General features: G+C 42.1%; 1 protein-coding gene across 1 annotated transcript in view; it reads right to left on the bottom strand.

Moving 5' to 3' along the window:
* Window positions 1-6,559, bottom strand: part of ntm (neurotrimin) — a 284,096-nt gene extending 277,537 nt beyond the window's left edge. Inside the window, exon 1 of the mRNA XM_049017733.1 lies at window positions 6,192-6,559. Within this exon, the coding sequence (XP_048873690.1) occupies window positions 6,192-6,252 (61 nt within the window). The 5' untranslated portion in view covers window positions 6,253-6,559. The remainder of the gene's footprint in view (window positions 1-6,191) is intronic.
* Between the last annotated feature and the right edge of the window lie 16,676 nt (window positions 6,560-23,235).

Here is a 23,235-nt window from a genome sequence, read left to right as displayed (position 1 = left end):
AAAAAAATCTATGAATTTTCAAATTGTTAAGGAAGAACATGTACTGTATTGTGCGTAAAAATGAAATCTCCAATTTGTATTGCACAAGTGTAAGGTTACTATGTGACAAACTATTACACCCATCCATCCGTCTACCCACCACTTATCCTAGTCAGGGTCACAAAAGCAGAAATGATTATTATTACTATTCCAATTGCTCTTCAGACTAGATGAGCATCAACTCCTGTAGATGATATCAGAATATTGGAACTGCTGGCGTCCTACCAGACAGTGGCAGATGATGCCTGGTATGAATTTTGCTATTTTAAAATATATGAAATCAGCTGTACTTTGTGTTGCTATATAAACAATAACAGAAGCTGTCATGAAACTACAAACCGTATATTTACAGCAAATCTACTATTTGTTTCATTCTTGCCGTTGGAGTGTTGATTGGAGGGCAGTGCGTGGCTCAGTGGGTTAGGACAGACATCGGAAGGTCGTCAGTTCAAATCCCAGTGCTGGCTTACGGAGGTCTCCGTTGGGCCCTTGAGCAAAAGCCCTTATCCCCCAATTGGTCCATGTGTGCTAACCCTGTGCTCAGACTCCAAGCTTCATTCTCACCTCTGTGCGTGTGTGTGTGTGTGTGTGTGGGTTTATGTCTCATCGGACAGCATCAAGGCGGGATATGACAAATGCAGCATTCCACAGTACCTGCTCTTGTACAACTGGCAAATAAGGGATTTCATTTCATAGCATACTCACTGGAGTTATTTAGCTATTAGTTAACTAAATTTCTGGTACCGCAGCATTCATTAAACTATAGTACTACATTTACTAGATTGATTACCAATAGTCACCTTTATGTGCCATCATCCATCCATCTTCAAATCACTGACCCTGGTCAGGGGTACAGGGATGTCTCACGATATCTTTTATACATTTTCCCAGAAAAGCTTTTCATGAAGCATCTCCACTCATGAGAAGCCCATCTCTCCCATCATTCTAGCTCTGCATACTCAAAACATACTTGGACTATACTCTTAACGAATGCAGCCACTTCCAGCTCCTTCTAAAGGCCACAGTAGGAACAGACCCTTATTTTACATCCTTTAATCCAAAATTAGCATCTTGTCTCACTTTGATGTCTATGTCTATTAAGCACCAGTTTTTAGGCCCAGAAAGAACTTTTTATAGAAAGGAAATAATTTATTCAATAATTTATTCATGAATGTTCTGTAGGAAACAGAAGAAAATAGTTTCCAATGTGTGAGATTAAAAGAGAGCCTACAGAGGTAAGGAACATGTGCTGATTCAGAGCAATGCCACACCAACCACGTGACAAACCACCTCAGGGATGAGAACCTGAGTGTAGCCATGTGGTGGGTGATACCTCAGCACCACACTAGTCCAAATGGACTAGTGCGAGTTTTTTTTCCCCCAGTGGATGGAGTACCAATCCTGCTATCAACCCTCACATTTTCCCTGAAAGCTGGAGGGCTGGAAGTACATTAACATCATACCCAGGACGAAGCAATTCTAGGTTAAGGGCCTTACTTAAGGGCCCAACAGAGCCGGATCACCCCTGGCATTCAGGGGATTCAAACTAGCAACCTTCTAATTGCTGGCACAGATTCCTAGCCTCTGAGTCACCAGTCCATCACACCAACAGACTAAATTCTATTAAATGAACCACAAGCAGACCTGTATCTGCTTACCATCATTAGCCTTAAAAATATTGAAATAAAACATAACTCTACAGTAAACAACTACATCGAATTCTACACAGGGGCAGCATCAGAGGGGCATGAATATCTAGGGCTGGGCAATATGCTGCAAAACAGCATCTTGATGTTTTCGGTCACTGTATCGATATTCCATATATATTAATATTACTACATTCAGTCAAAGACAGAAAGTCAGAATTAATTATGGTTTTATTTATTCACATCAAATTTTCCCCAACTGGAAAACATAAAACGTTTGTCTCTGCTGAACATATCATCACATAAGATGCAAACATTTAAAGGAAAAGAAAAAAAAAAAACACACACATGATTTTCTAAGGGCTCCGACCCTAAAATTACAAATTGATTAAATATTCAAGTGCCTGAAATGTAAACAAATATTTCAAGTATTTAACAATTAGATTGTTCATGTAAATGCTTATATAACTTATAGATATTAACTATCTATTAACTGTGGTTGGGCGGTGCTTTGTGGGGGTATCTGTCACTACCCAATCCGTACCACCTGCCTGATTTGTACCTTGCATGTCTGACCATACACAGTATGTTCGAGCATTCATACACCATGCTACATTTTCTGGCACTGCGCAAACTGTTCATCCTGCCATTTTACAGCAAACTGTCTACATTTACAATAAATAAAAGGTAACTGATTGACATTATCAATCCATTTCGTATGCAAAAATGTATCAAATATAAGAGAACATTTTGATACATCATCCAGCCCCATGTATGCCCTAGCAAATTTAGGGGGCCCAGCGTTTCACAAAGGGCCCTTGAATATGTAAAATTATGTCAAATAGGGCAGGGGGGCCATAGGTGACATTTCGTCAGGGAATTTCTGATGCTGTACCAAAACAGGACTTCTTTGTTAACTGAAACTTTTTCAACCGTGTTTGCAGCACCAGGCTAATTCTGATCGGCGTCTATTAAAAAATCTGGAAACTTTTCAAACCCAACGCCAACATAAAATTTTCAGTGTATTCCCCAAAAGCAAGATCAAAATATGCAAAATATGTCAAAAATACCTTAAATTCAAGGAATATAAACATACAAGAGACAATAATCCTATTCTGTCATGACTATGTCACATAATTAGAATTCAGAACTCACATCCACGATTTCCTTGATGGTCAAGGCTAAACTCCAGTGAGTAGAAACTGCAGTTAACCTGTAGTCTTTCCTTTGAGCGCATCAAGGAAATAGAGAGTGTGTGTGTGTGTGTGTGAGAGAGAGAGAGAGAGAGAGAGAGAGAAAGAGAGAGAGAGAGAAAGAGAGCGAGCAACAGCTTCCAACAAATCCACCAACATTATGATGTTCTACATCATGTTGCTTACCTACCTTGGAGATCCGGACTTGCTGAGGCCGATTCTTCATTTGTTGCACATCTCACCATATGATACGCAATGAAGATTACATTTATTTAGCCACATGAAAACAGCATTTCATTTAAAACAGCCTCTTAGGAAGTACAAACCATATGGGAGCAAAATGGCTGTGCCAATTAAATTATAGTAGCCAAAAGAGAGGTGTCAGGCCAAAAGAAAATTAGACATCTGACAGGAGAAAAAAAAAATAATAAAAAAAACATTGGCTCCACCAGATTTTTCATTTAGAATAAATATTTGCATGAATTCCCAAGCTGGTATGACACCGTTCCGGTCCGCGGGCGATTTGTAAACAAACCCAGGGGGAGCTTGACGCTTTTTAGCTAAACCCTTGCAGTAAATCTGTTTAGAACTGGATTCTGGGATATTGAAAAGCTGCATCATTGGCAACCCGTGGGCGACACAGCTGGCGTCCAGGCACCACCTTGTCAACATAGAACCTGGGAGGAAGAACTTATGAACTCTGCGGATTACGCTTCGAAAGAGACGGGCCATCCCCGGCTCGGCTGTCTCTGTCATTAATGTGCCATCGCAGAAATGCCAGCTTCTAATTTAGAATTCCCTCCTTAAGGAAATGGGTAACCTCTCTGTCCCTCTCATGAAAACGGGCAAAGTGGCAATTTCACATCTGGTCCGAAACTGATGTCAATTACTCACGGATGTCATGTGTACCTAATGTGCCTAATTTCCTTAATAACGTTCCGTGCTGGGAAGCACTGGGAAGCATCACCGGAAAAAATGAGGTCACTCTTCTGACCGTCCAATGAGGCACTGGCCTAAAACCAGGGCAGCCCGACAACTTGTGATAACTACCGAGTAAGACGAAGACAAACGTTTGCCTGTCGTGACGAACGGCACACAGCTGTCATTCGCTACAACTCTAATGCAAAGGGATACATTTAACCGTTCGGAATTCCTGTCACGTAAGAGGATGGATTTTATGTCTTTAATGACAAACTGAGAGTCTGTTGAACCTCATTTCACTGTATCCCCCCTTACATTGGCACTAAAAACACCAGAGAAATGTTGCCGTAAGTAAAAGGAATCAATTCATTCCAGCATCCAAAGAGAGAAAACTGCACACAACTTGCCAGTATGGATCTTCCCACTGCCCACTCCAACAATCAACCCCCCCCCCAAAAAAAAAAAAAAACATTAGCAATAGGCTACACTGCGGTAAAGTGAGTATGGTGACTCATGGTGCAACACTCTTCTCAAGAGTGACACCACAACACAATGCTGTGTAGGTATATTTGGAATATGTCAAAACAGAAAGCATGCATAGGCAAAGAGTAAGACTGGCGGATGAAGGATCTTCTGAAGCTACCAGTGCGTCCCCTCCCTGTCTCCCATTCATACCCTCCCTTGGGACGCCTCTGTGGCTGTGAAGTTTTGGGGGCAAAAGGGTGCCGCCTACCGGCCACCTGGGGCGCTCCGCGCAACCCTGCCGCAGCCTCCGAGGCACTTTCTTCTGCTCTCCCTGCACCCCGCGGCGGCTGCGGCTGCTCCGAATTTCGATTTAAGCGGCCAAACGATTCTCACCAATCCGCCGGAAAGAGGGACCTCACACAAAGGACGGGACCCGGGGATCACCGCCCGGACGCCACTGGGACTTGTACCGCATCCTGGCAACGCGTCCCTGGAACGACTCCATGGGCTCCCGGAGAGCCCATCAAGAGGAGCTCACTTCATCAACAGAGTGCTTCTGCACCGTGATCCAAATGCACCTTGTACGCAGTTTATGTATTTCTAATAATAATAATAATAATAATAATAATAATAATAATGGTGATGATGATTCCCAGTGCCATTCTCAACAAAGTGTTTAGTTGAATCTAGTTAGGTAGATACACTAGGAGGTCCTGAATATCTAAAGTACCCGCACATTTATCACGTAGCAGGCACGCGCAAACCACACGCGCGCACACACGGAGCATAAGCGCACACATCTCGCCTTGCTTGTCCTCAAGCAGCGGCGATTACAACTCAGCCGTGAGATCTAGGGGTTGGGGGATGTTGCTCTTTAATCTGTTTTTATTAGATGTTCCTACCCTTGCTATGTAAGTGTGTATTTTCTCCAAGATACTCAATTAAATAGCCCAAACCATATTTATCGCCGTTCTGCTACGAGTAACTTAAAATTGCACAGCGCCTGTCGGACTATATTATAAAAATCACTGTTTAGAGGAAAACAACCTCTCTCTTTAAAATTATAACAGACACTAGCGTTTGAGGAACTATATATCTGTATATGTACTCCTGCTGTATGTATATACGGGGATATCGTATTGCTAACAACGAAATGTAAAAATCATCTCAAAATATAGAAAAATAATGTAGAAAATATAAATGCATTGTTAATAACTTATCTTAAAAACACGGACCGCCATAAGTTTCGCAGATGTTTCATATGCTGCTTATACGCCGCGTCTGCTGCATTTGTTCCCCTAAATCTTAAGTGCAAAAAACGCTCTTGTGATTCTGCTCCAAAAGGGCTGGGGGAGATTAACTTAAATTGGTGACCTGGGCACGTCTGCAGTCGTGGATTAACAAGTAAACTCTCATTTAACAAGATTTAACAACATGCGTCATGCGGTTCAAAGATACACAAAAGATGGACAAGCGAAAGATTGTGAGAAGATAGAGTGATAAAAATAAAAACAACTAAAGACGACTTGTTAGCAGGAAAATAAAGCAAACTATTAACTACGTCAACAACAAGGTTAAAAATAAAACGCAAAACAAGGGCAAGAGTTAAGATTTTAAAATCTGTAATACATAAAATAAACAATAATTCTCAATATATATCGCATTACTTATCCTGGATGGTCAGTGCACCAAGTTGATGAACTAATCGCTCGTTAACGGCACTCAAACATTAGGGAAGCACGTCAAACATTAGGCATTAGCGCAGTCTCAAAGTGCGTGGTTGTTAAAAAAAACATGAAAATCACACTTTTTTGACGTGCAGTTCCTTCGTAAATTATCATTTATCGGAACAGTGCGGTCCTTCTGCGAGTATACATGGGTTTATGCAAATATTTACACATTGCTAAATAAATAAAAAAAAACGTACCTTGCTGAATTAGCAGAATTGTCATTCCGGTCAGGATAACCCAGCACAGAGGACTGTTCATGGCGATTCAAAGCGCTGTCAAGAGTGCGCGTTTTTACGATTCACAAAATGGAAATGAAAATCCACCAAATGCACGGAAATGAAAAAAAGAGAGAATACGGTCCCTGCTGACAATTCCCGGTATCTCTCTGACTGAGACGCAGTCAACAACGCCGACGAAGAGAAGTCCCTCCTTCACTCGGGCGTAATTTGGAGAGGCGGACTGGATAGGCGGCTTTTACCGCTTTACAAAGGCGATGCTTTCCAAGAACCTGCTGCGTCTTCATAATTGCTCTATCAGATGGTCGGAGACGAGTCTTACATACAGACAGCGGGTCATCTTCCCTAATCGAATGGTGAATGTGTTAGATCAAATTATGTCATCCCGTTTCCCGCACCGACGATTAACTTATTAACGATTATTTGCGGGAATTTTAGTTCCACCTAAAGGTAAAATAAATTGCCTATCGAACATGCTACTGTGCAGTCACATTTGGGAATAGTGTGTGATGTATCTGCAACTGTGAAATCGTCTGGTTGCTTTTGATGTATCAATAGCCAGTTAAGGTACCGGGAGGGAAACAGCTTGTTGTCTGGAGAAAAGTGTTTTTTTCTTTATTTAAGTTTTAAGATTATGCATTTGCTTTCTACCACTGGGCTCTTTCGGGCTATCTTTCGCACCAAAGATAGCTCAGAGTCATGACTATTAAAATCACATTTAAAGAACATTACGGCGTAATTTCAAGAGTCGTCCAAGTTGAAAAAGTGTCAACAGATATTCCTGAGTTGTCAAAAGCTTCAAAACAAACTTCTGCACACAACCCACGCATGCCTACTTTATCCTGCAAGACTGAAGAAGACTGACGGTATTTTTTGCGGTTGTGTTTTCCTACATGCAACGGTGTAGGAGAGAGTTTTATATGGGGGACTTGACAATTTAAAATGGGGGGGGGAGGGTTTAATGAATCCAAATTAAATATTTGTTCTACATGTTCCTGTGCCAATGCTCACATAAACGTGTGGCTGTATTTCTGTAATTTACCTCTGCTCTCAATACATATTTAAGGTCCAGTTCTGTCTAAACTACCAGTCCCACCCAAGTCCCTGCACCTAAACACTTCATTGGAAGCTCAATAAGAATTCATAGAAACACCTGAAGCGGCATCCATGTCATAATAAAAGCAGGAAAGCATTTCATCTTTGCATTACAAAAGAACTGAGTGTCGTACAGCCCAATCCAGAACAACGTTGCGGAAATAGGTGCTCCTCTGAACATCTGATCATTGGTTAGTAAGCAAGCTGTTCCTTGTATTCTGATTAAACCTCATACAGTCCCTGAATCCAGTGAAGAGTGGATGGGATAAAGCTGGGTTAGGCCTGGCAGCGCATGAACTTCATTAAGCGCATGAACTTCATCTGACATGTTGAATTGTAAAAGAAGTGACATAGAAAAATAAAATTCAATTTAAATGCGATAAAGTTGTTGCAACTCTGGATACTGGATAAGCAGTTAGGAACATGGATGGATGGTTAAAGGTTCTGTTTGTTATGCTATACTTTAATTTTGAGGTGTCAGGAAGAAATCTCAACTATTTGTTGAGTTGTAGTTCAACTGCAAGACCAGGAAGAGAATTTGCTCTCATCGGGAAGCTGAAATGAACAAAAGGTGGACGTAACAGACATGAAAATCATACCCTAAATCTTTCCCAAAGCTTTTTTTTTTCTTGAGTACTTGTTCATAGTAAATCCTGCACAATCCACCGGGTCTGTTGATATGAGTCCCCCCCGTGTCTGAAATGATGCATTTGGATCTGAAGTCGCCCATTCGAAACTGCCAGGCTGCTGACTTCCCTAACCTTCATGTGACCTTCTGTCACTGTCATAAGAGACCAGTTTACATGAATACAGAGAGTAAAAGCATCCGCCAAATTTCACCTTTGGTTTAAGAGTGAGCTGAAGCATACAACAAGAGTTTAGATTTCTAAGCTTAACAGAAAAATCCATTTTGCTGGAGTACACAGAGTGTACTAAAATTGTATTTTTACTTGTTGACATGAACAAAAGGGGTGACTCATGATTTGTTTTAACATTCATTTGAAGAAATCGTTAGTTCAGCAATGTGCAGCCAAGTCAATAAACGTGTGGATGAAATGGAGAAAGAACAGAATAATCTGAGCCTAATGAGACAATGTTTTATTTCCAAAAAAATGAAAGTGTGCAAATTGAATATGTGACAGTCACACTTTGCCGTATGTCAGGTCAGACTATAACGGTTGTTACACTTGTTAACGTTTGCAAAACCCTCAACACGGTGCCCCTGCTGTCAGTGGCAAGGATTTACAGTTTCCCCATTCGTAGAAGGATCCTCCATGAATCAAATTAGCAGCCAGGAGGCCATTTCATTTCAGAAACAATACACACCAAAGTGTGATTGATAACTGGTGCCCATTACATTGTAATTTGCATTTTACTACAACCAATACTCCGCTTGTCCTGCATTATTAATATGCTACAAATGTTTTTTCAAATTTTTCCATACTTTTTAGAATATTACTTGAAATAAAAATGATTTGCCGTTTTTACAAGTACAGTTATATAGTAATTCTTTAGTATTTGCATATTCCATCTTGCTCTCCTCTGAGACATACCCACATATATAGGCAAGAGCAAAGCTTGGGATCAAACTGCACGATCAGCCATTTTTCTGTTACTTTGTAATAGACAATGTTTTCTTGAACCTTTTCTTGAATTCTTCTTGAATCCTATCTGGCAACCCCTAGAGCATTTATTTTTTTTGGGGGGGTGGGGGGTTAAGGATCTTGCTCAAGGGCCCTGTAGTGCTACAACCATCCTGCCAAGCTTGGGATTGGAACTGGTGACCTTCTGATCATAGACACTAACATAAAAAACGAAAATCAAGTGTATTAGTCAGATTTAAACAGAATCAGTATCGGCGGCATGTGTGCCTGCTGTGAGATGGACTGGTATCCCATCCAAGGTGTGTTACGGTGGGGCATCATGATGCAGGGTTTGATGCATGGGTTTATAACAAACAGAACACAAATGGAGAACCAGGAAGTAATGGGACCACGGGGGGTCAAAACGAAACAGGTAATACATGAACTAATAAAAACTAATAGCCAGGGAAGCTAACGCTAAAACTAGGAAGATGTGGGAACCGAGCGAGGAGTAAAACACTAATGACATGGGAACTGGCACAGAGTAACAATTACAAGGTGACAACTGAACACCACAACACATGACAAACAGTCACAATGACCAACTAAGGAACAGAACGAGGGCAAGCAATTAAATACATGCAAGTAACAAGGGCTAACAAGGGGTAGGAATGGACTGTTATAAACTAGGATCAACGAAGAGCAGGTGAGGTCAATTAACAGATAAAGGATCAATACAAAGGGAGACTAAAAACAAGGGTCAACAAACATTAATCAAAAAAGGGGAGAAAAAGGAACCGTACCAGAAATACAAAGATCAAGAGTATAAAGAAGCAAATTGTCTAAAATACAAACATAGTTGAGGGTGGTCTCTGGCCAGCCTCGAAGCCACAACAAAAGGGACGACTGAGTGAAAGCTACCGACTTAGCCCATTAATCTACACAGCAGACAGAGGGACGGTGAAACACTGGGAGCTAACAAGCTGAGAAATGGCAGGCGAAGGGATAACCAGCGACACTCGTAGGAAAAACAGGGAAATGACAGAGGGAGAGCGGTCAGACGGACACACATCTGGACGAGGTGTTTCCCCAGTTTGGTGTCCTGTGTTTTGTGGGGTGGGTTTCACCTTCATCACAAGTCTACTACAGCAGTGGTGTGACAGAGATGCATGGATGGGTGTTTGGTGCTGAAGTACAAAGCATTATGAAAACCCTTAGGATCTGTGATACCACCTCATCTCCAAAAAAGTTAGGATGCTCTGTAAAATGTAAATAAAAACAGAATGCAGTGATACAAAAATCTTATAAACCCATATTTAAGACAGCATATGAAATGTTTCATGACAAATATATGCTCGATGTGAATTTGATGCCGGCAAGACATTTAAAAAATCATGGAGACGATGGCAAAAAAAGACAAAAGTTGTGTCATGCTAAAACAGAACACCTGGTTGAATATCTTACAGTTTATTAGATTAATTGACAATCTCAGGGTTAAAACTAAGGGTTAAAACTAAGCTAGACCGTGGAGTAAGGATAAGCACTGACTGCTCTGAATGAATCTAGGTACCAGGTACTGCTGCTTGACTTGGAGAAGCCTCTCCGGGGCAACAGGCCAGTAAAATGACTGGGTTTAAAACGTCTCTGTGTAGTGAAATGGCACAAGGTTCACCACTCTGCGAAAGACTGCATGGGCAAATAGTGCAACATCTTAAGAATAACGTTCCTCAACATAATATTGCAAAGAATTTGGGAATTTCATCATCTATGATACATGTCGTTAAAAGATTCAGAGAATCCAGAGGGATCTCTATACACAAGGGATGAGTTTGAAAACCAGTACTGGAATCCTGTGATCTTCGGGCCTTCAGGTGACACTACATTAAAAATAGATACGATTCTGCAATGGAAATCTGTGTCTGGGCTCAGGAACACGTCTGAAAACTAGTGTCTGTGAACACAGATCGTCACTGCATCCAGAAACGTAGGATAAGACTCTACCATGCAAAGAAGAAACCATATCTGAACATGATCCAGAATCTCCACCGACTTTTCTGAGCACAAGTTCATTTAAGATGGACTGAGGCACAATAGAAAACTGTCCTGGTCCATGGCTTGGGTAGCTTGCACATCTAGGAAGGCACTATTAATGCTGAACAATATATACAGGTTTTGGAGCAACACATGCTGCCACCCAGACATCATCTCTTTTAGAGAAGGCCTTGTATATTGCAGAAAGACAATGCCGAACTGCATTCTGCTTGTATTACAACAGCATGGCTCCATAGTAGTAGAGTCCAGGTGCTAGACTGGCCTGCCTGCAGTCCAGACCTGTCAGTCATTGAAAACATTTGCCGCATCATGAAACAACAAATACAACTGTTAGGTTACTGGCCACAGAGGACTCCGTGACCCTGGACATCTTTGGGCCTGTACTGCATCTCACCCTGGGGGAAACCATCATCTCGGCTCCGATGAGGCTTGGCCATCAGCGACCCAACCTCAACTCCCACTGAGTAAGAAAGAACCCAGAGGCTGAACAGAAAGGGCCTTAATGACCCCGCCATTAACATCTTCAAAGAAAACCCAGTGCTTGGTTTGGTATTTAAGGCAGGGTCCACGAGACAGTCGGGGAGACGTTCAGTAGCCAGAAGCCCCACATGGTAGCTGTGATTAGCATACTCACCATGTGCAGCCCTTACTAAGGAGACACTCTGTAATCAGAGCGCCCACATAGTGCTTCGCAAATTCACATCTGTAACCAGAATTTTTGCACGGTCACTCTGTGCACCAGCTGAGCTATTTAACTGTTTGATTTTACAATGTTTAAGTTATGGTGAACGGGGGCGGCATGGTGGTGCAGTGGTTAGCACTGTTGCCTCACACCTCTGAGACCCGGGTTCGACGTTCGATGTCGCCGTGGGGTTTCCTCCGGGTGCTCCGGTTTCCCCCCACAGTCCAAAGATATGCTGAGGCTAATTGGACTTGCTAAATTGCCCATAGGAATGCATGTGAGAGTGAATGGTGTGTGAGTGTGCCCTGCGATGGGCTGGCCCCCCCATCCTGGGTTGTTCCCTGCCTCGTGCCCATTGCTTCCGGGATAGGCTCCAGACCCCCCGCGACCCGGTAGGATAAGCGGTTTGGAAAATGGATGGATGGAAGTTATGGTGAATGCCGGCTGAGCCTCTGAGGTCTGCCCAAGCTAAGTTAAAAGAAGAGGTGATGCAGCACAGTGGTAAATATGTCCCTCTCCCAACTTTTTGGAAACATGTCGCTAGTATCTAATTCAAATGGAGCATATATTTGTCATAAAACAATGAAATTTCTCAGGTTCAACATCTGATATGTTGTCTTTGTTCTATTTTTAGGTAAATGTGGGTTTATATGATTTGCAAATCATTTGGATTCTGTTTTTACATAAATTTTATATAGCATTCCAACTTTTTTGGAAACGGGGTTCATACATAGTGCAATCAGGTCTTTGTATGTAGCTCATCCTAAGAACCACAATACCTACAGAGGCAGCAGTGAACAAATTTGAATTAGATAGTCTATAAAATATATGTACAAGGCACATCTAATTACTATGCTAATTAATGTACCGACTGCTGTAAAACGTAACTACTTTGTCATATGAGACATGGATGCAGTGTTAGGCTCATACATTTGCAGTAGCCTGAAAAAAAAGGGCTTTTGTAATGAATAAATGTATCCAGAGTTTTGAAGAGTGTATCAGTTTTGAGAGAAGTTTGGAGAGCAGATGAGACGCAGGGGGCCTGGTTGGGTGGGAAACAGCCCTGGAAGTGAAGCCGAGAAGATTGCGGAAGGCCCCTGTTCTGAGAGACCTGTAGCATTTCCCCAAGGTGAGTTTATTGAGCAGATGGTGGCCTGGGTGGGAGGGATCAGTGACAGTCTCTCCTGCTCGCTTCAGTACCCTGAAGTTGTCTGGTGTCCAGCACAGGACACACCGGCCTGCTGCCGGTGACTTTCCCGACTGACCGCACTACGCATTGCAGTTAGGGATGGCAGTGTAGGAACAGAAGGTGATGGGGGGTATCAGCTCCCTCTTCCTAGACCATGGGTTTGTTGAACTGTGCTGGGGCTGGGTGGGATAGATGGGTTCCCCCCCCCCCCCCAATTTGCAACAGTAAGTTCCTTCCATGCAGCATTTTCTTTGTGACACTGCTGATGCCGTGCTCCTATTTTAGGGAGCGGTGGAGACGCTCGTCCCCTGGGGATTTTAATGGCTATGGAGAAAAAACACGATCGGAGCAATACACGCAGGGAACTACAAAAATACACTGATAGGTTGCGTCACGTCATAGCAGGCGGCGCCGTCTTGTGCGCTGATATTGCGGGAACGGCGGGTACCAGGACACAAACAGAATGAGCAAAGCCAGAGAGCCAAAGAGAAACCCAGCGCTCCACATATCGCTCGTTAAAAAAAAAGTCCATCTGTCCAAGGACTGTTAAATGTACAATTTTAACTTTCGTTGTCACTTTTTCTCAGCCAACCCTGTAGAGGAATTAAAAAGTCCCAAGGGGAGGAAAGGAGGTGAAGAGTAGCGCGGTCCGTGGTGAACACCGTGTGCAATGTCATTTCTCCCAATTTCCGATCCTGATCAGTTGAAGGAAATAGGAGTGAGACACAACACCTCATTCTGGCAACCCGTTGCAACAGCTAGGGACACTTATGTAATGGTAGGCAGGATTCAGAATTTAGATTGATGTTTAATTCATATTTCAGCAAATGAAAGGCATTGGTGCTATGATCTCCAGGGTCCTAGTCAGTATTAATATTTCTCTTAGTAAGTGACATAGCTTTTTTGGCTCCCGGAAAGAGATGACCAGTCTGACACCTCTGACATCCATTAGTATTGTGTATTAGCATTATAATCTAGAGCCACCATGCAATCAACACTACATATAAAGGGTTATATAAACGTGGGGGGGTGGCTTATCTTACAGCCGAGCCTTCGATGCATTTTCAGTGGCTTCAGAGGCAGGGTGACAGGTGCGCACTCCCGCGGTCTGGGGTATTCGTTTGTCAAGAGGTGATATTCTGTGCCAGTCTGTCAAAATCGGAGCCCATATGTCTTGCTTCTGAATCGTTAGCAAGACAAATGGTTTCAACGCACAATGTTCCGTCTCCACCATCTGAAATGTCGGCATTCAGACACCTGAAATGAACAATGCAGGCTTCAGCAGTCAGCTCCGCGCGGCATCTGCGCGCGTCCGCAGCAGGTTTCTTTTCCTTTCTGGCTAACCTGTTCATACGCAGGCGCGACTAATGCCAGAATGCATTAGAGAAGGCTATTGCAAAATGATAATTTGGGAAATACAAGCGCAGTCAGTTTCAATGCACCGAGCCAGCATGTAATTACTCTACTTTACAAAAGCACTGTGGCCCTTTAAAATATATGCAGGATATCTTGTGCGATAGCAAGCTCCAGAAAAGCCCTGTGTGCAATGTCACAAAGCTTTTATCACCACTGGCAAACAGAAAGTACTTTGTGAAATGAAACATTCCTTACCAGTCCCCGCTAAACTGTTGTGCGGATTTTCTTATCTCACTTTGTTTTTTCATTATCGCTATAACCGCCCCTTTGTTTTTCTGACAGTAGCGGCTTATAAGCATGACATTATCTTTCATTGCCTATTGTGTCTGCTTTGACGTGTATTCTAGGAGATAGGTTGGGCGCTGTTTATGACCCCAATATCGGTTACCACATGAAATATATCCAATTAGTGATAATATCCGAACAATATTTGGGGCACCTTTGCCTTTTGGATTTCTTGGCTTAGATACTGAGGCTCTCGTATTTTGATTTTGTTCAGCCCATTAATTTGAAATAATGTGCAGATTATGGCGGCGCAGTGACACCCAAATGTACAAATAATACCATGACGTCAATCCATCGCAGGAGCGCCAACAGATATTTAAGATTAAATTATTTAATCTAATATACAATACAGAGTAAATCAAAATTAAGAAAAGGTGTAATGAATAGATTAATTATAATGAATTATTAATGAATAACAAGATAAGCATCGATTCACGACTATTTGCCGTCCAACTATTCGCTAAACAGTATTAAATGTTACTAAATCCATATAATTGAAATAGGCCGAACATTTAGCCTGTTTCTTGAATATGCTTTAGACTACAAAACTTTTAAAGATTCGTGAGAAAAATATGTGTTTTATTCAACCGAAATACTTTTAACTCATGGGTTTTTTTAGCTAACGAGTGCCCTCTTCTGGACATCTGGAGTATTTTACAAAAATAAAAAGTGGACCAAATGACCATTAAAATAATAAAAATCATAGAGACACGGAAGGACTTTGTAATCGCGCACAGTAGCTTCTCTGAAACTGAAATTCCAGGTCCAGGCAGGTTGTGGTTTATTATAAACAACACAAAGACCCAAAAATGAGTGAAAGAGGTGCAGGGCTTCGTGGTCCTCATGAACCGAAGAGGAGGAGTCTTCAGTACAATTTCGGAACGCCGACGTTTTTTTTTTTTTTTTTTTTTTATAATTATTATCGATTCATAACAAGACAAGAAGTCAATAAAAGTGACGGAGAGCGTTTTGTCTGTACGAATTGCAAACATTTTATGTACTTGCTTAGTCCAGTGTAATTAGAAATCTTCTTTTCCTTTTGTATTCGCCAAAAACAATGTCGTCATTATTATATTCGTTTTTGTGACATCGGCAAGTAGTATGAATAGATTAAAGCAGATCATAGCTGTCTAGTGTCACGGGAGCCCATGTAATCTGAAAGCCTGCAAAACGTGTTACACTGATGGTAATTAATAATAATTTTGATGATGGCTGTCTAAGGATTTTCCAGAAAAAAAAAAAAATTCTGAGGTGAACTGAACCAGCAAGCTTCAAACACTGTCTAGCTTCCATCCATCTACATTGATTTAAAAAATACATATATGCGTGTGTATGTGTGTGTGTATATGTTGCCCTATACAGTATATGGCTAAAATGGTACAATGTTAGCTGTTACAAGCCACAATGTTATTGCTATTTTTCAACTGCTGACCCAAACTCCACTGATTGTGACGATCAATGAATCTGATGAGACAAACATCTCTTGGAGAAGATAAATGATGACATGATCTGCTGAGATCGATGAGAAGAGTGGAGCAAGAACAAGCAGGGAGAGTCTATTACAGCATGCAGTATATATTCACTTTGAGGAAGTTCATCAGTGGCCACTGTCCACAGTGTAGGAGTCCTTGTTAGCGTGACAGACATTATCATGTTTCGCATTTGCATGTCTCCAGAATGTGCTCCTGTGCAGTATTTAACACTACACACATGGGCCGGGCTAATGGCAAGGTCGTATGTTCGGTTTTAACATTGGCAGGGACCAATTCATGCCCCAAACGCCCCACCCACCTAAGCACACACCGTATTTCCACAATACTGTATTGGTAGGGACATGTCTCCTCTATCCATACGCAATCTACACCCTTAATTAATGGTTAACTGAAACCAGAAACACTGCTAGCATTTCATTATTCTGCCTCAATGCCAGTATTCCTGACGTCAGGTCTGCTCTCAAGTACCATCTGGTAGTATTTTTTAAAAATGATGTGATGCTAGTTCTTTGCGTTCGGACAGCTTGAACACCTGCCATATTCTTCTGCCATTACGCCATTTTCATGGTCAAAGAAAAAAGAACAAGAACCTTTTTCTATAGTTTCAGTCTGCAGACTGGCATGAAAAGCGGAGGCAGTGGAGCTGCAGGGCAGCTGCATTCCTGTCAGGCCATTTCTGAGCTTTCTATCAAAAGGCGACTTTAAAGCACGTATTTTCGCAGTGCCCCACTGGGTCTATCTGGCACTGCCAGCGGGAAATCCCACTTGGTGCTGGCAGAGAGGCAGGGCGGCGAGCAGGCCCCCGTCCCCCCGGCCGCATAAGGGGGGAAACTCCTGGTCATGTGACAGCTGCAGGTCACCAGATGTCTGTGCCTGGTGAAAGGAGAAGGGCTGTTTTGGATGAGCACCAATGCAGCATTACCCAAAACAGCTCAGATCGTTCTCTTCAGTCAAGTTCAATTACTTGTAATAATAATAATTATATGTAATCATTTACTGGCATTTACACAAGTACAGGTCCACAGGGATTCATCTCTTCGCCTCCCCCATCTTACTCTTCATAGCTTGGGGGTCAAAGCACAGGGGTCAGCCATCGTGCGGCAACGCTGGAGCTGGGGGTTAAGGACCTTGCTCAAGGGCCCACGGACAAGTGACTGTCCTGTCGAGGCTGGGGCTCAAACCGACGACCTTCTGATCATGGGCACAGAGACAACATTAATAATAATCGGCATTATTTGTATTGTTATTAAGCTTGTGTCAGACCATGCATTTCCCTACAGAAGTGCAAGATTATTTTCTGCTCAGGCAGTCATGTTTTGCAAAATGTCCTCCAGAGGGCAGCAGGAAGCACAACGCTTACGGAGTCACTGGCCCTTATACAGTTCGACAAGGTACTCAATCTGAATTGCCCCATGAAAACAGGCTACCATTGCTTTCGATAAAAGCAGCAGCAAAGTGACTGAAAGCAATGGAGCAGCTAATGACGTGTCTTATTGCTGTTGTCATTCAGGTTTATAACTGGCCATAATGAACCATATCTGGCTTACAGTCTTTACAGTAGTCATACCTAAATACCATGTGATTTTATCAGGTGAAATCGGTCACAGGGGGTAAAGCTTATAGGCGTTGATATCATGCTTTAGTTTACAGCCGTCATCAATATCTGTGTGACAACTTGCTATTAAAATGCCCTGTACTGAATTGAATTTAATTGCCTGTACTAAAACGCATAAAACACTCAAGCTTCTTTGATTAGCAACCTGTAGATGATGTAGAGTTTGCATTTATCTAGGAGATGCTTTAATCCAAAGTGACTCACAATTCAGAAAACAGGGTCAGCCAGGCCCCGGAGCAGTTGATGGGCGTAACGTTAAAACCACTTTGCCAGTCCGGGATTTGAACAAGTGACCTTCTGATCACAGAGTCAGCATCCCAATCCGCTGAACCGCACGCGCTCCTGTTTCCTGCATGACTTCACCCCCACTGTCAGCTGGCAGCTAGGACCAGCATTACGCCTCAGCTGACGGCCGGCTGGGCCCACTTCCAGGCGAGTTAACAGACCCCAGAAGTTCCGTTTAGGCGGCGAGCTCCATGTCCCTCGTAGCACCCTTGCTGCTTTTGATCTCTGAAAATTCGTCTTTGGGACCAGGAGGAATGAAGCTAGGAAGCAGCTGGCACCCCGGGGCTATGGGGCCGCGACCCAGCTGCCCTCGAGCTGCTTCTCTCCAGAACTCCAGTCACGAGTGTCTTTCCTCTCACGTCCTGCATTATTAAGCACCTAAACACCATTGCTAATTGCGCACCATTTAAAAATGGACCCCACCCCCCCAAAAACAACTTCACACCTGTCTTTCATTTAAATTGGCACGCTCTTTAAAACAGCTACTATTAACCAGTATGCCACTAAGTCTGCCAGCTCAAACATGAGATTATAATGAGAATTTAACTCACCTGTCAGACGTCACCCAATTTTTTTCCATGATTCCTTTCAAGAGGAATTTAGAGTTCAAGGTGAGGTTCAATTTTCAACACAGGCCAGTGAACATCATCTGAAGGTATGTAATTATAATGGATTTACATTTCCATTAATAGGTTCCATATTTACCCTTCAGTCTACATTTCTCACTCACGAAGAACTCTTTGGCAGGAGAGGTGTTGCACTTCATTAAATTAAATGTATAAACCAGAGAATGGATGGAGAAACATGTTTTTACAAGCCTGTAGATTTTCACTTTCATCAGGCTTTACCAGGGAACCTCTTTTGTTTTTCTTATTAGTCCAATTGCCAATATTTTCGGCGTCTGTACGTGTGCTGCCAGAAGAAGCCATTAGACCATGCATTGCTAATCCTCACAGAGGATAAAATACGGAGGAACAAATCTGTGGTGATTACCCCGTAGTTCGTGGAGTACATCTCAAAGGAGCCGTCAACAGCTCCCACAATGAAATTGTCTGTTTCCCCCAGAATGTTCACCATTAATTCCAGATTAGCCAAGTAGCCAGGAAACCCACCCCAAACTCATCCCTAAAAGCTTCTGCAAAAATTGGACATGAAAAAACAAAATGCAATTAAAATAGACCTGGATTAGGGGGCAGCACAATTCTAGTGAAAGTTAACAACAATTTCTGGCTTATAGGATTCAGATAAGACATCAGTTTAGGTTTCTAAATGGATTAAAGAGAACCAGCAGAAAATCTATAAGAATTGCTTGTTATAAAATTACTTGGTTTCTATTGAGTTTTCAGTTGCAGCATTGACTTTCTTGTAAATTGCTTTGCTTTGTAGAACAAATTGCTTACTGTTTATTGCAATGTTTCCGTAACATTGTATGCTGTCTTACAAAGTCTCACGGGACAGTATTTTTGAATTAACCATGTGCTCCTATTTCCTGCAATTGTGCTACATCTCTTTTGACATCAATGATCATTTCAATCTGTCGCAGAATGATTCCTTCTAATACCGGGCAGAATGACTGTGCTACCATGTTTCAGTTCGTCTTTTGCATGGTAAAAAGTCCCCTGAACCTGCAAAGACCCTCTATGTTTATGCACCACACCTCTAATGTAATGATGCTTTTTATGTAGGAAAGATATTACCAATAACTCTTTAGGCATATTGTGTGTCACGCAAATTACACCAAAGTCTGTGCTGAATACATACACATCGATTAATATGTGTGACATAACAAAGCTGAAGCGGGGCATGGTGTTGCTATACTGATACGTTGATTTGGGGTGAAATTAAAAGTTAGTTTGATTGATTACCAAACAGTTGTGTGATAAACTGTCATGATGCATGCCATGGTACAGGCTGGGAAAAAGGTAAATGGACCCCTGGTGGGTCAGGGACGGACCACGAGGGGTCAAAACTAGAAAACGGATAACAATGAATAGCTACAAATGGATTAGGAGAACATGGAGCAAGTAGGCAGGCAAAGAACAAATAACACAACTAACATACAACATCGCTGGCATACAGACATTCATACAATGAACCACTGGGGAACTGAACTAAGGCAGGTACTTACTGTAAATACAGACACTAAACTGGGTAATGACACAACAGTGGCCTGTACTACGAAACGGGGTTACTGGCTTATCGGGGTAACTTGTCGGACTTACGGTACCACAGTTTAAATGGACTTCATATTCGTTCACTTACGTTTTGCCCGAACTACCTTAAATCTGATAAGCCAGTAACCCTGCTTCGTGGTACAGGCCCCAGAAGTGAAACATGAAACAATTAACCAATCAGGGAGAACACACAAGGATTAACACAAGAAAACACCAGGTGAATCTAATTATTAACTCGAGGATACTGGAAGATCACAGGGAAACTAGAACTGACAGAAACAGAATCTAATACTGGGGAATAAGAAAGACAGGTAAAACACAACCAAGGCACAAAGCAGGAAACCAAAACAGGGAACAAACCACAAAATCACAGGAACTACACAAGAAAACTGATACCAGTGAAACTCTAGGGAACAAAATACAAAAACAGAGGAGGGAGGAGAGACTTGAAAACATACAACAAAGGGGTTAACAGGTAGTCACATTCTCAGTTCGTTGAACCATGTGGCCAACAGGGAGCAGGGGAAAACACAAAGACTGACAACAAGGAGGACAGGATGGCCAGCGACACCTGCTGGCCAAACGGGGAGGGGACACAAAAGACTGGGACAAACTGGTGCTGAGCCTGACATAACCAAAGCAAGAAGATCTTTTCTTATGCCTGGAGAACTTGGCCAGGATATATGGTTAGCAAATGGTTGGATGGACAATATCTCCACCAAAAAAATACACACGTATATGTGTTTTATATTTGAAACAAATATGTTCATGGTACATAGAATTTCAGTGTAGAGCTGTAACCATCGTCTGAAAGAGATGAAACAGCGAGACACCAAAAAACAAATCAATACTATCATCACATTATACAGAGATTTTTAAAATGTAGGTATTTGCATATATATAGGAATTTCCTTTCCATTTGCCTTCCATTGGTAAGTGCTGATGCCCAGTAACGTCTGATAAGAGCAAAGTATTACACTGTGTAGGCTATTTTTCAGTAATTTGCATGCAAATGATTTCATATGTAGGCTGTGTTCTATATAAGTCTGCATCGCACACATTTCCAAAAGGACTCGGACACGTTTCTCCACACGAGGCCTCCATTTTCACAATACCCCGTCCTGTCTAATAATCTACAAGAACAGAATAGGTTTATGTTCCTTGCATTTGTCTTAGTTAAATATTAAATATATTTAAACATATATATAATTTAAATTATGTACGTTTCTAGATGAAACGAAAAGTTACCCAATGTCTTTGGCTTCTGGCAGGAACCTTTACCATGTAGCAAATTCAAGATCTGGCCACCAGAGGGTGCTGTTGTAACATGTTTTGGATCTCAGTTTTACGCGTTCATCGAATCTTTCTCCTGTGCATAAGTCGATACTAAAGTTTCGGTTATTTTCACTTTTTTTTGCATATTACACTAGCAAAACATTAATGCATTTTATACAGCGTTAGCATACAAAATAAGAGGAACCCCACTATGTAACATGGAATTGGAATAGTAATTATGGTAATTATTAATTTGCCGATGTTCTCTTAACAATAGCAAGCCGAAATAGATAACTTGCTCTAGCTGACTAGTGTCGTTTTGTCCTGTTATATAATAGTCATTGTTATTGCTAATATATTTTTATTAGATTTATATAAGATATTATCTCCAGATTTACAGTACATATTAACCAGATCAGAGGCGGAAGGCGTCCTGCTGTCAATACTACTAGCGACCAAAGTACCATAACCATTCAAACAGTGTTTTATAATTATCTCTAAATTTATGCTATATATTTTTATGTACAGTTAATAAAACTATACATTTAAGCCGCTAATGAGCAGAAAATCCACTTTATATAGAGAAGCTACAGCATTAATGTGTAGCTCATAACACTGAAGTGTTTTAATATAGGTAATACATTTTAAATAATCTTTTATCACTTTATAAATTTAAATTGTAAATGAGCCTGAAACCTGGTTAATTTGAAAGGAACTGCAAAAATTAAGCTGCCGCTCATAAATCTAATGTGCATATATAATTATGCTGCGCCCGTTATACATCTGCCCCGTAATGTTGTACCCAAAGCTCGGGGATACTGGAACGAGCGTGGCTGTCACCTGGAGCAGCATGCAGGAGTCATGAAGCCACAAAGCACCTCAACACTGCTCTCCAAATGCACGCATTCACAACTGCGACTGGAAAGACCAGACCTCATCACCTAATCCTACGCTCTTTGGTATATATATATATGTGCACAGTGCCAATTAACCCATTAAGCAACACACATTGCTGCCTAGAGCGCCACCTTCTGAGGGGGTGCTGGCTTAGCAAGCCAGTCTCACTTTGTCTCAGATAGGGGGTGCCGGTGGCGAAGCTGTCCTGAGGTGCCACATGGGCCTCCACGGGCACCGGTGTTGGGCATTTCAGGTCCAGAAGCTACAGATCCAGACCAAGGTTTTGTTTCTACCAACCAGTTGAATATAAAGAGTCACAGTCACAGAGTACTGAACTGGTCGGTAGAAACAAAATCTTGGTCTGGATTTGTAGCTCCTGGACCTGAAATGCCCAACACTGATTCAGCACTGTAAGTATGCTTGGAAAGGAGAAGAAGCTCCATACTTGGACGTTGAAAACAACTCACCTATCTGACCGTTAGCTCACTGCAAAGGAAGATCTCTCGGGAGACTTTCCCAATTTCGGCTATTCCAGAAGCCAGGTGCTGATATAACTTAATCTTGAGCAATGTATCCCTAGGAAGTACAACAGCAACTGGCTGATGTAATGAAATTCATCGCACTGGCAGGCGTCTGGTTAACAAGACTGATTTGTTTTCGGAAAGGCGGCATTATAATCTAACCGGATGTCAACCCAAAGATACTATTGCTCCCTAAGGACAGCCAGGACATGTAAGAACACCACTCTCCAATCACCGTCCGACTGCCATCCGACTATCCTACCAATCACTCTGGACGCCACTCCATGACCGCGGGCCTTCGCTGAAAGCACCTTCGTCTCCTGTCTGCCATCCAGCCCGCGGTATTAATGCGAGGGGCATGAATTAAACACAAAGGGTGACTGGGAGATGGGGTGGATTCGGGGGGCTCCCGGTCAGGGCAAAGGTGCATTAGAGGGAGTCTT

The sequence above is a fragment of the Brienomyrus brachyistius genome, chromosome 6, assembly GCF_023856365.1.
Source record: "Brienomyrus brachyistius isolate T26 chromosome 6, BBRACH_0.4, whole genome shotgun sequence".
In the NCBI taxonomy this organism is placed as follows: domain Eukaryota; kingdom Metazoa; phylum Chordata; class Actinopteri; order Osteoglossiformes; family Mormyridae; genus Brienomyrus; species Brienomyrus brachyistius.
The sequence above is the reverse complement of the archived record's forward strand: the minus strand, read 5'-3'. Positions and strand labels throughout refer to the sequence as shown.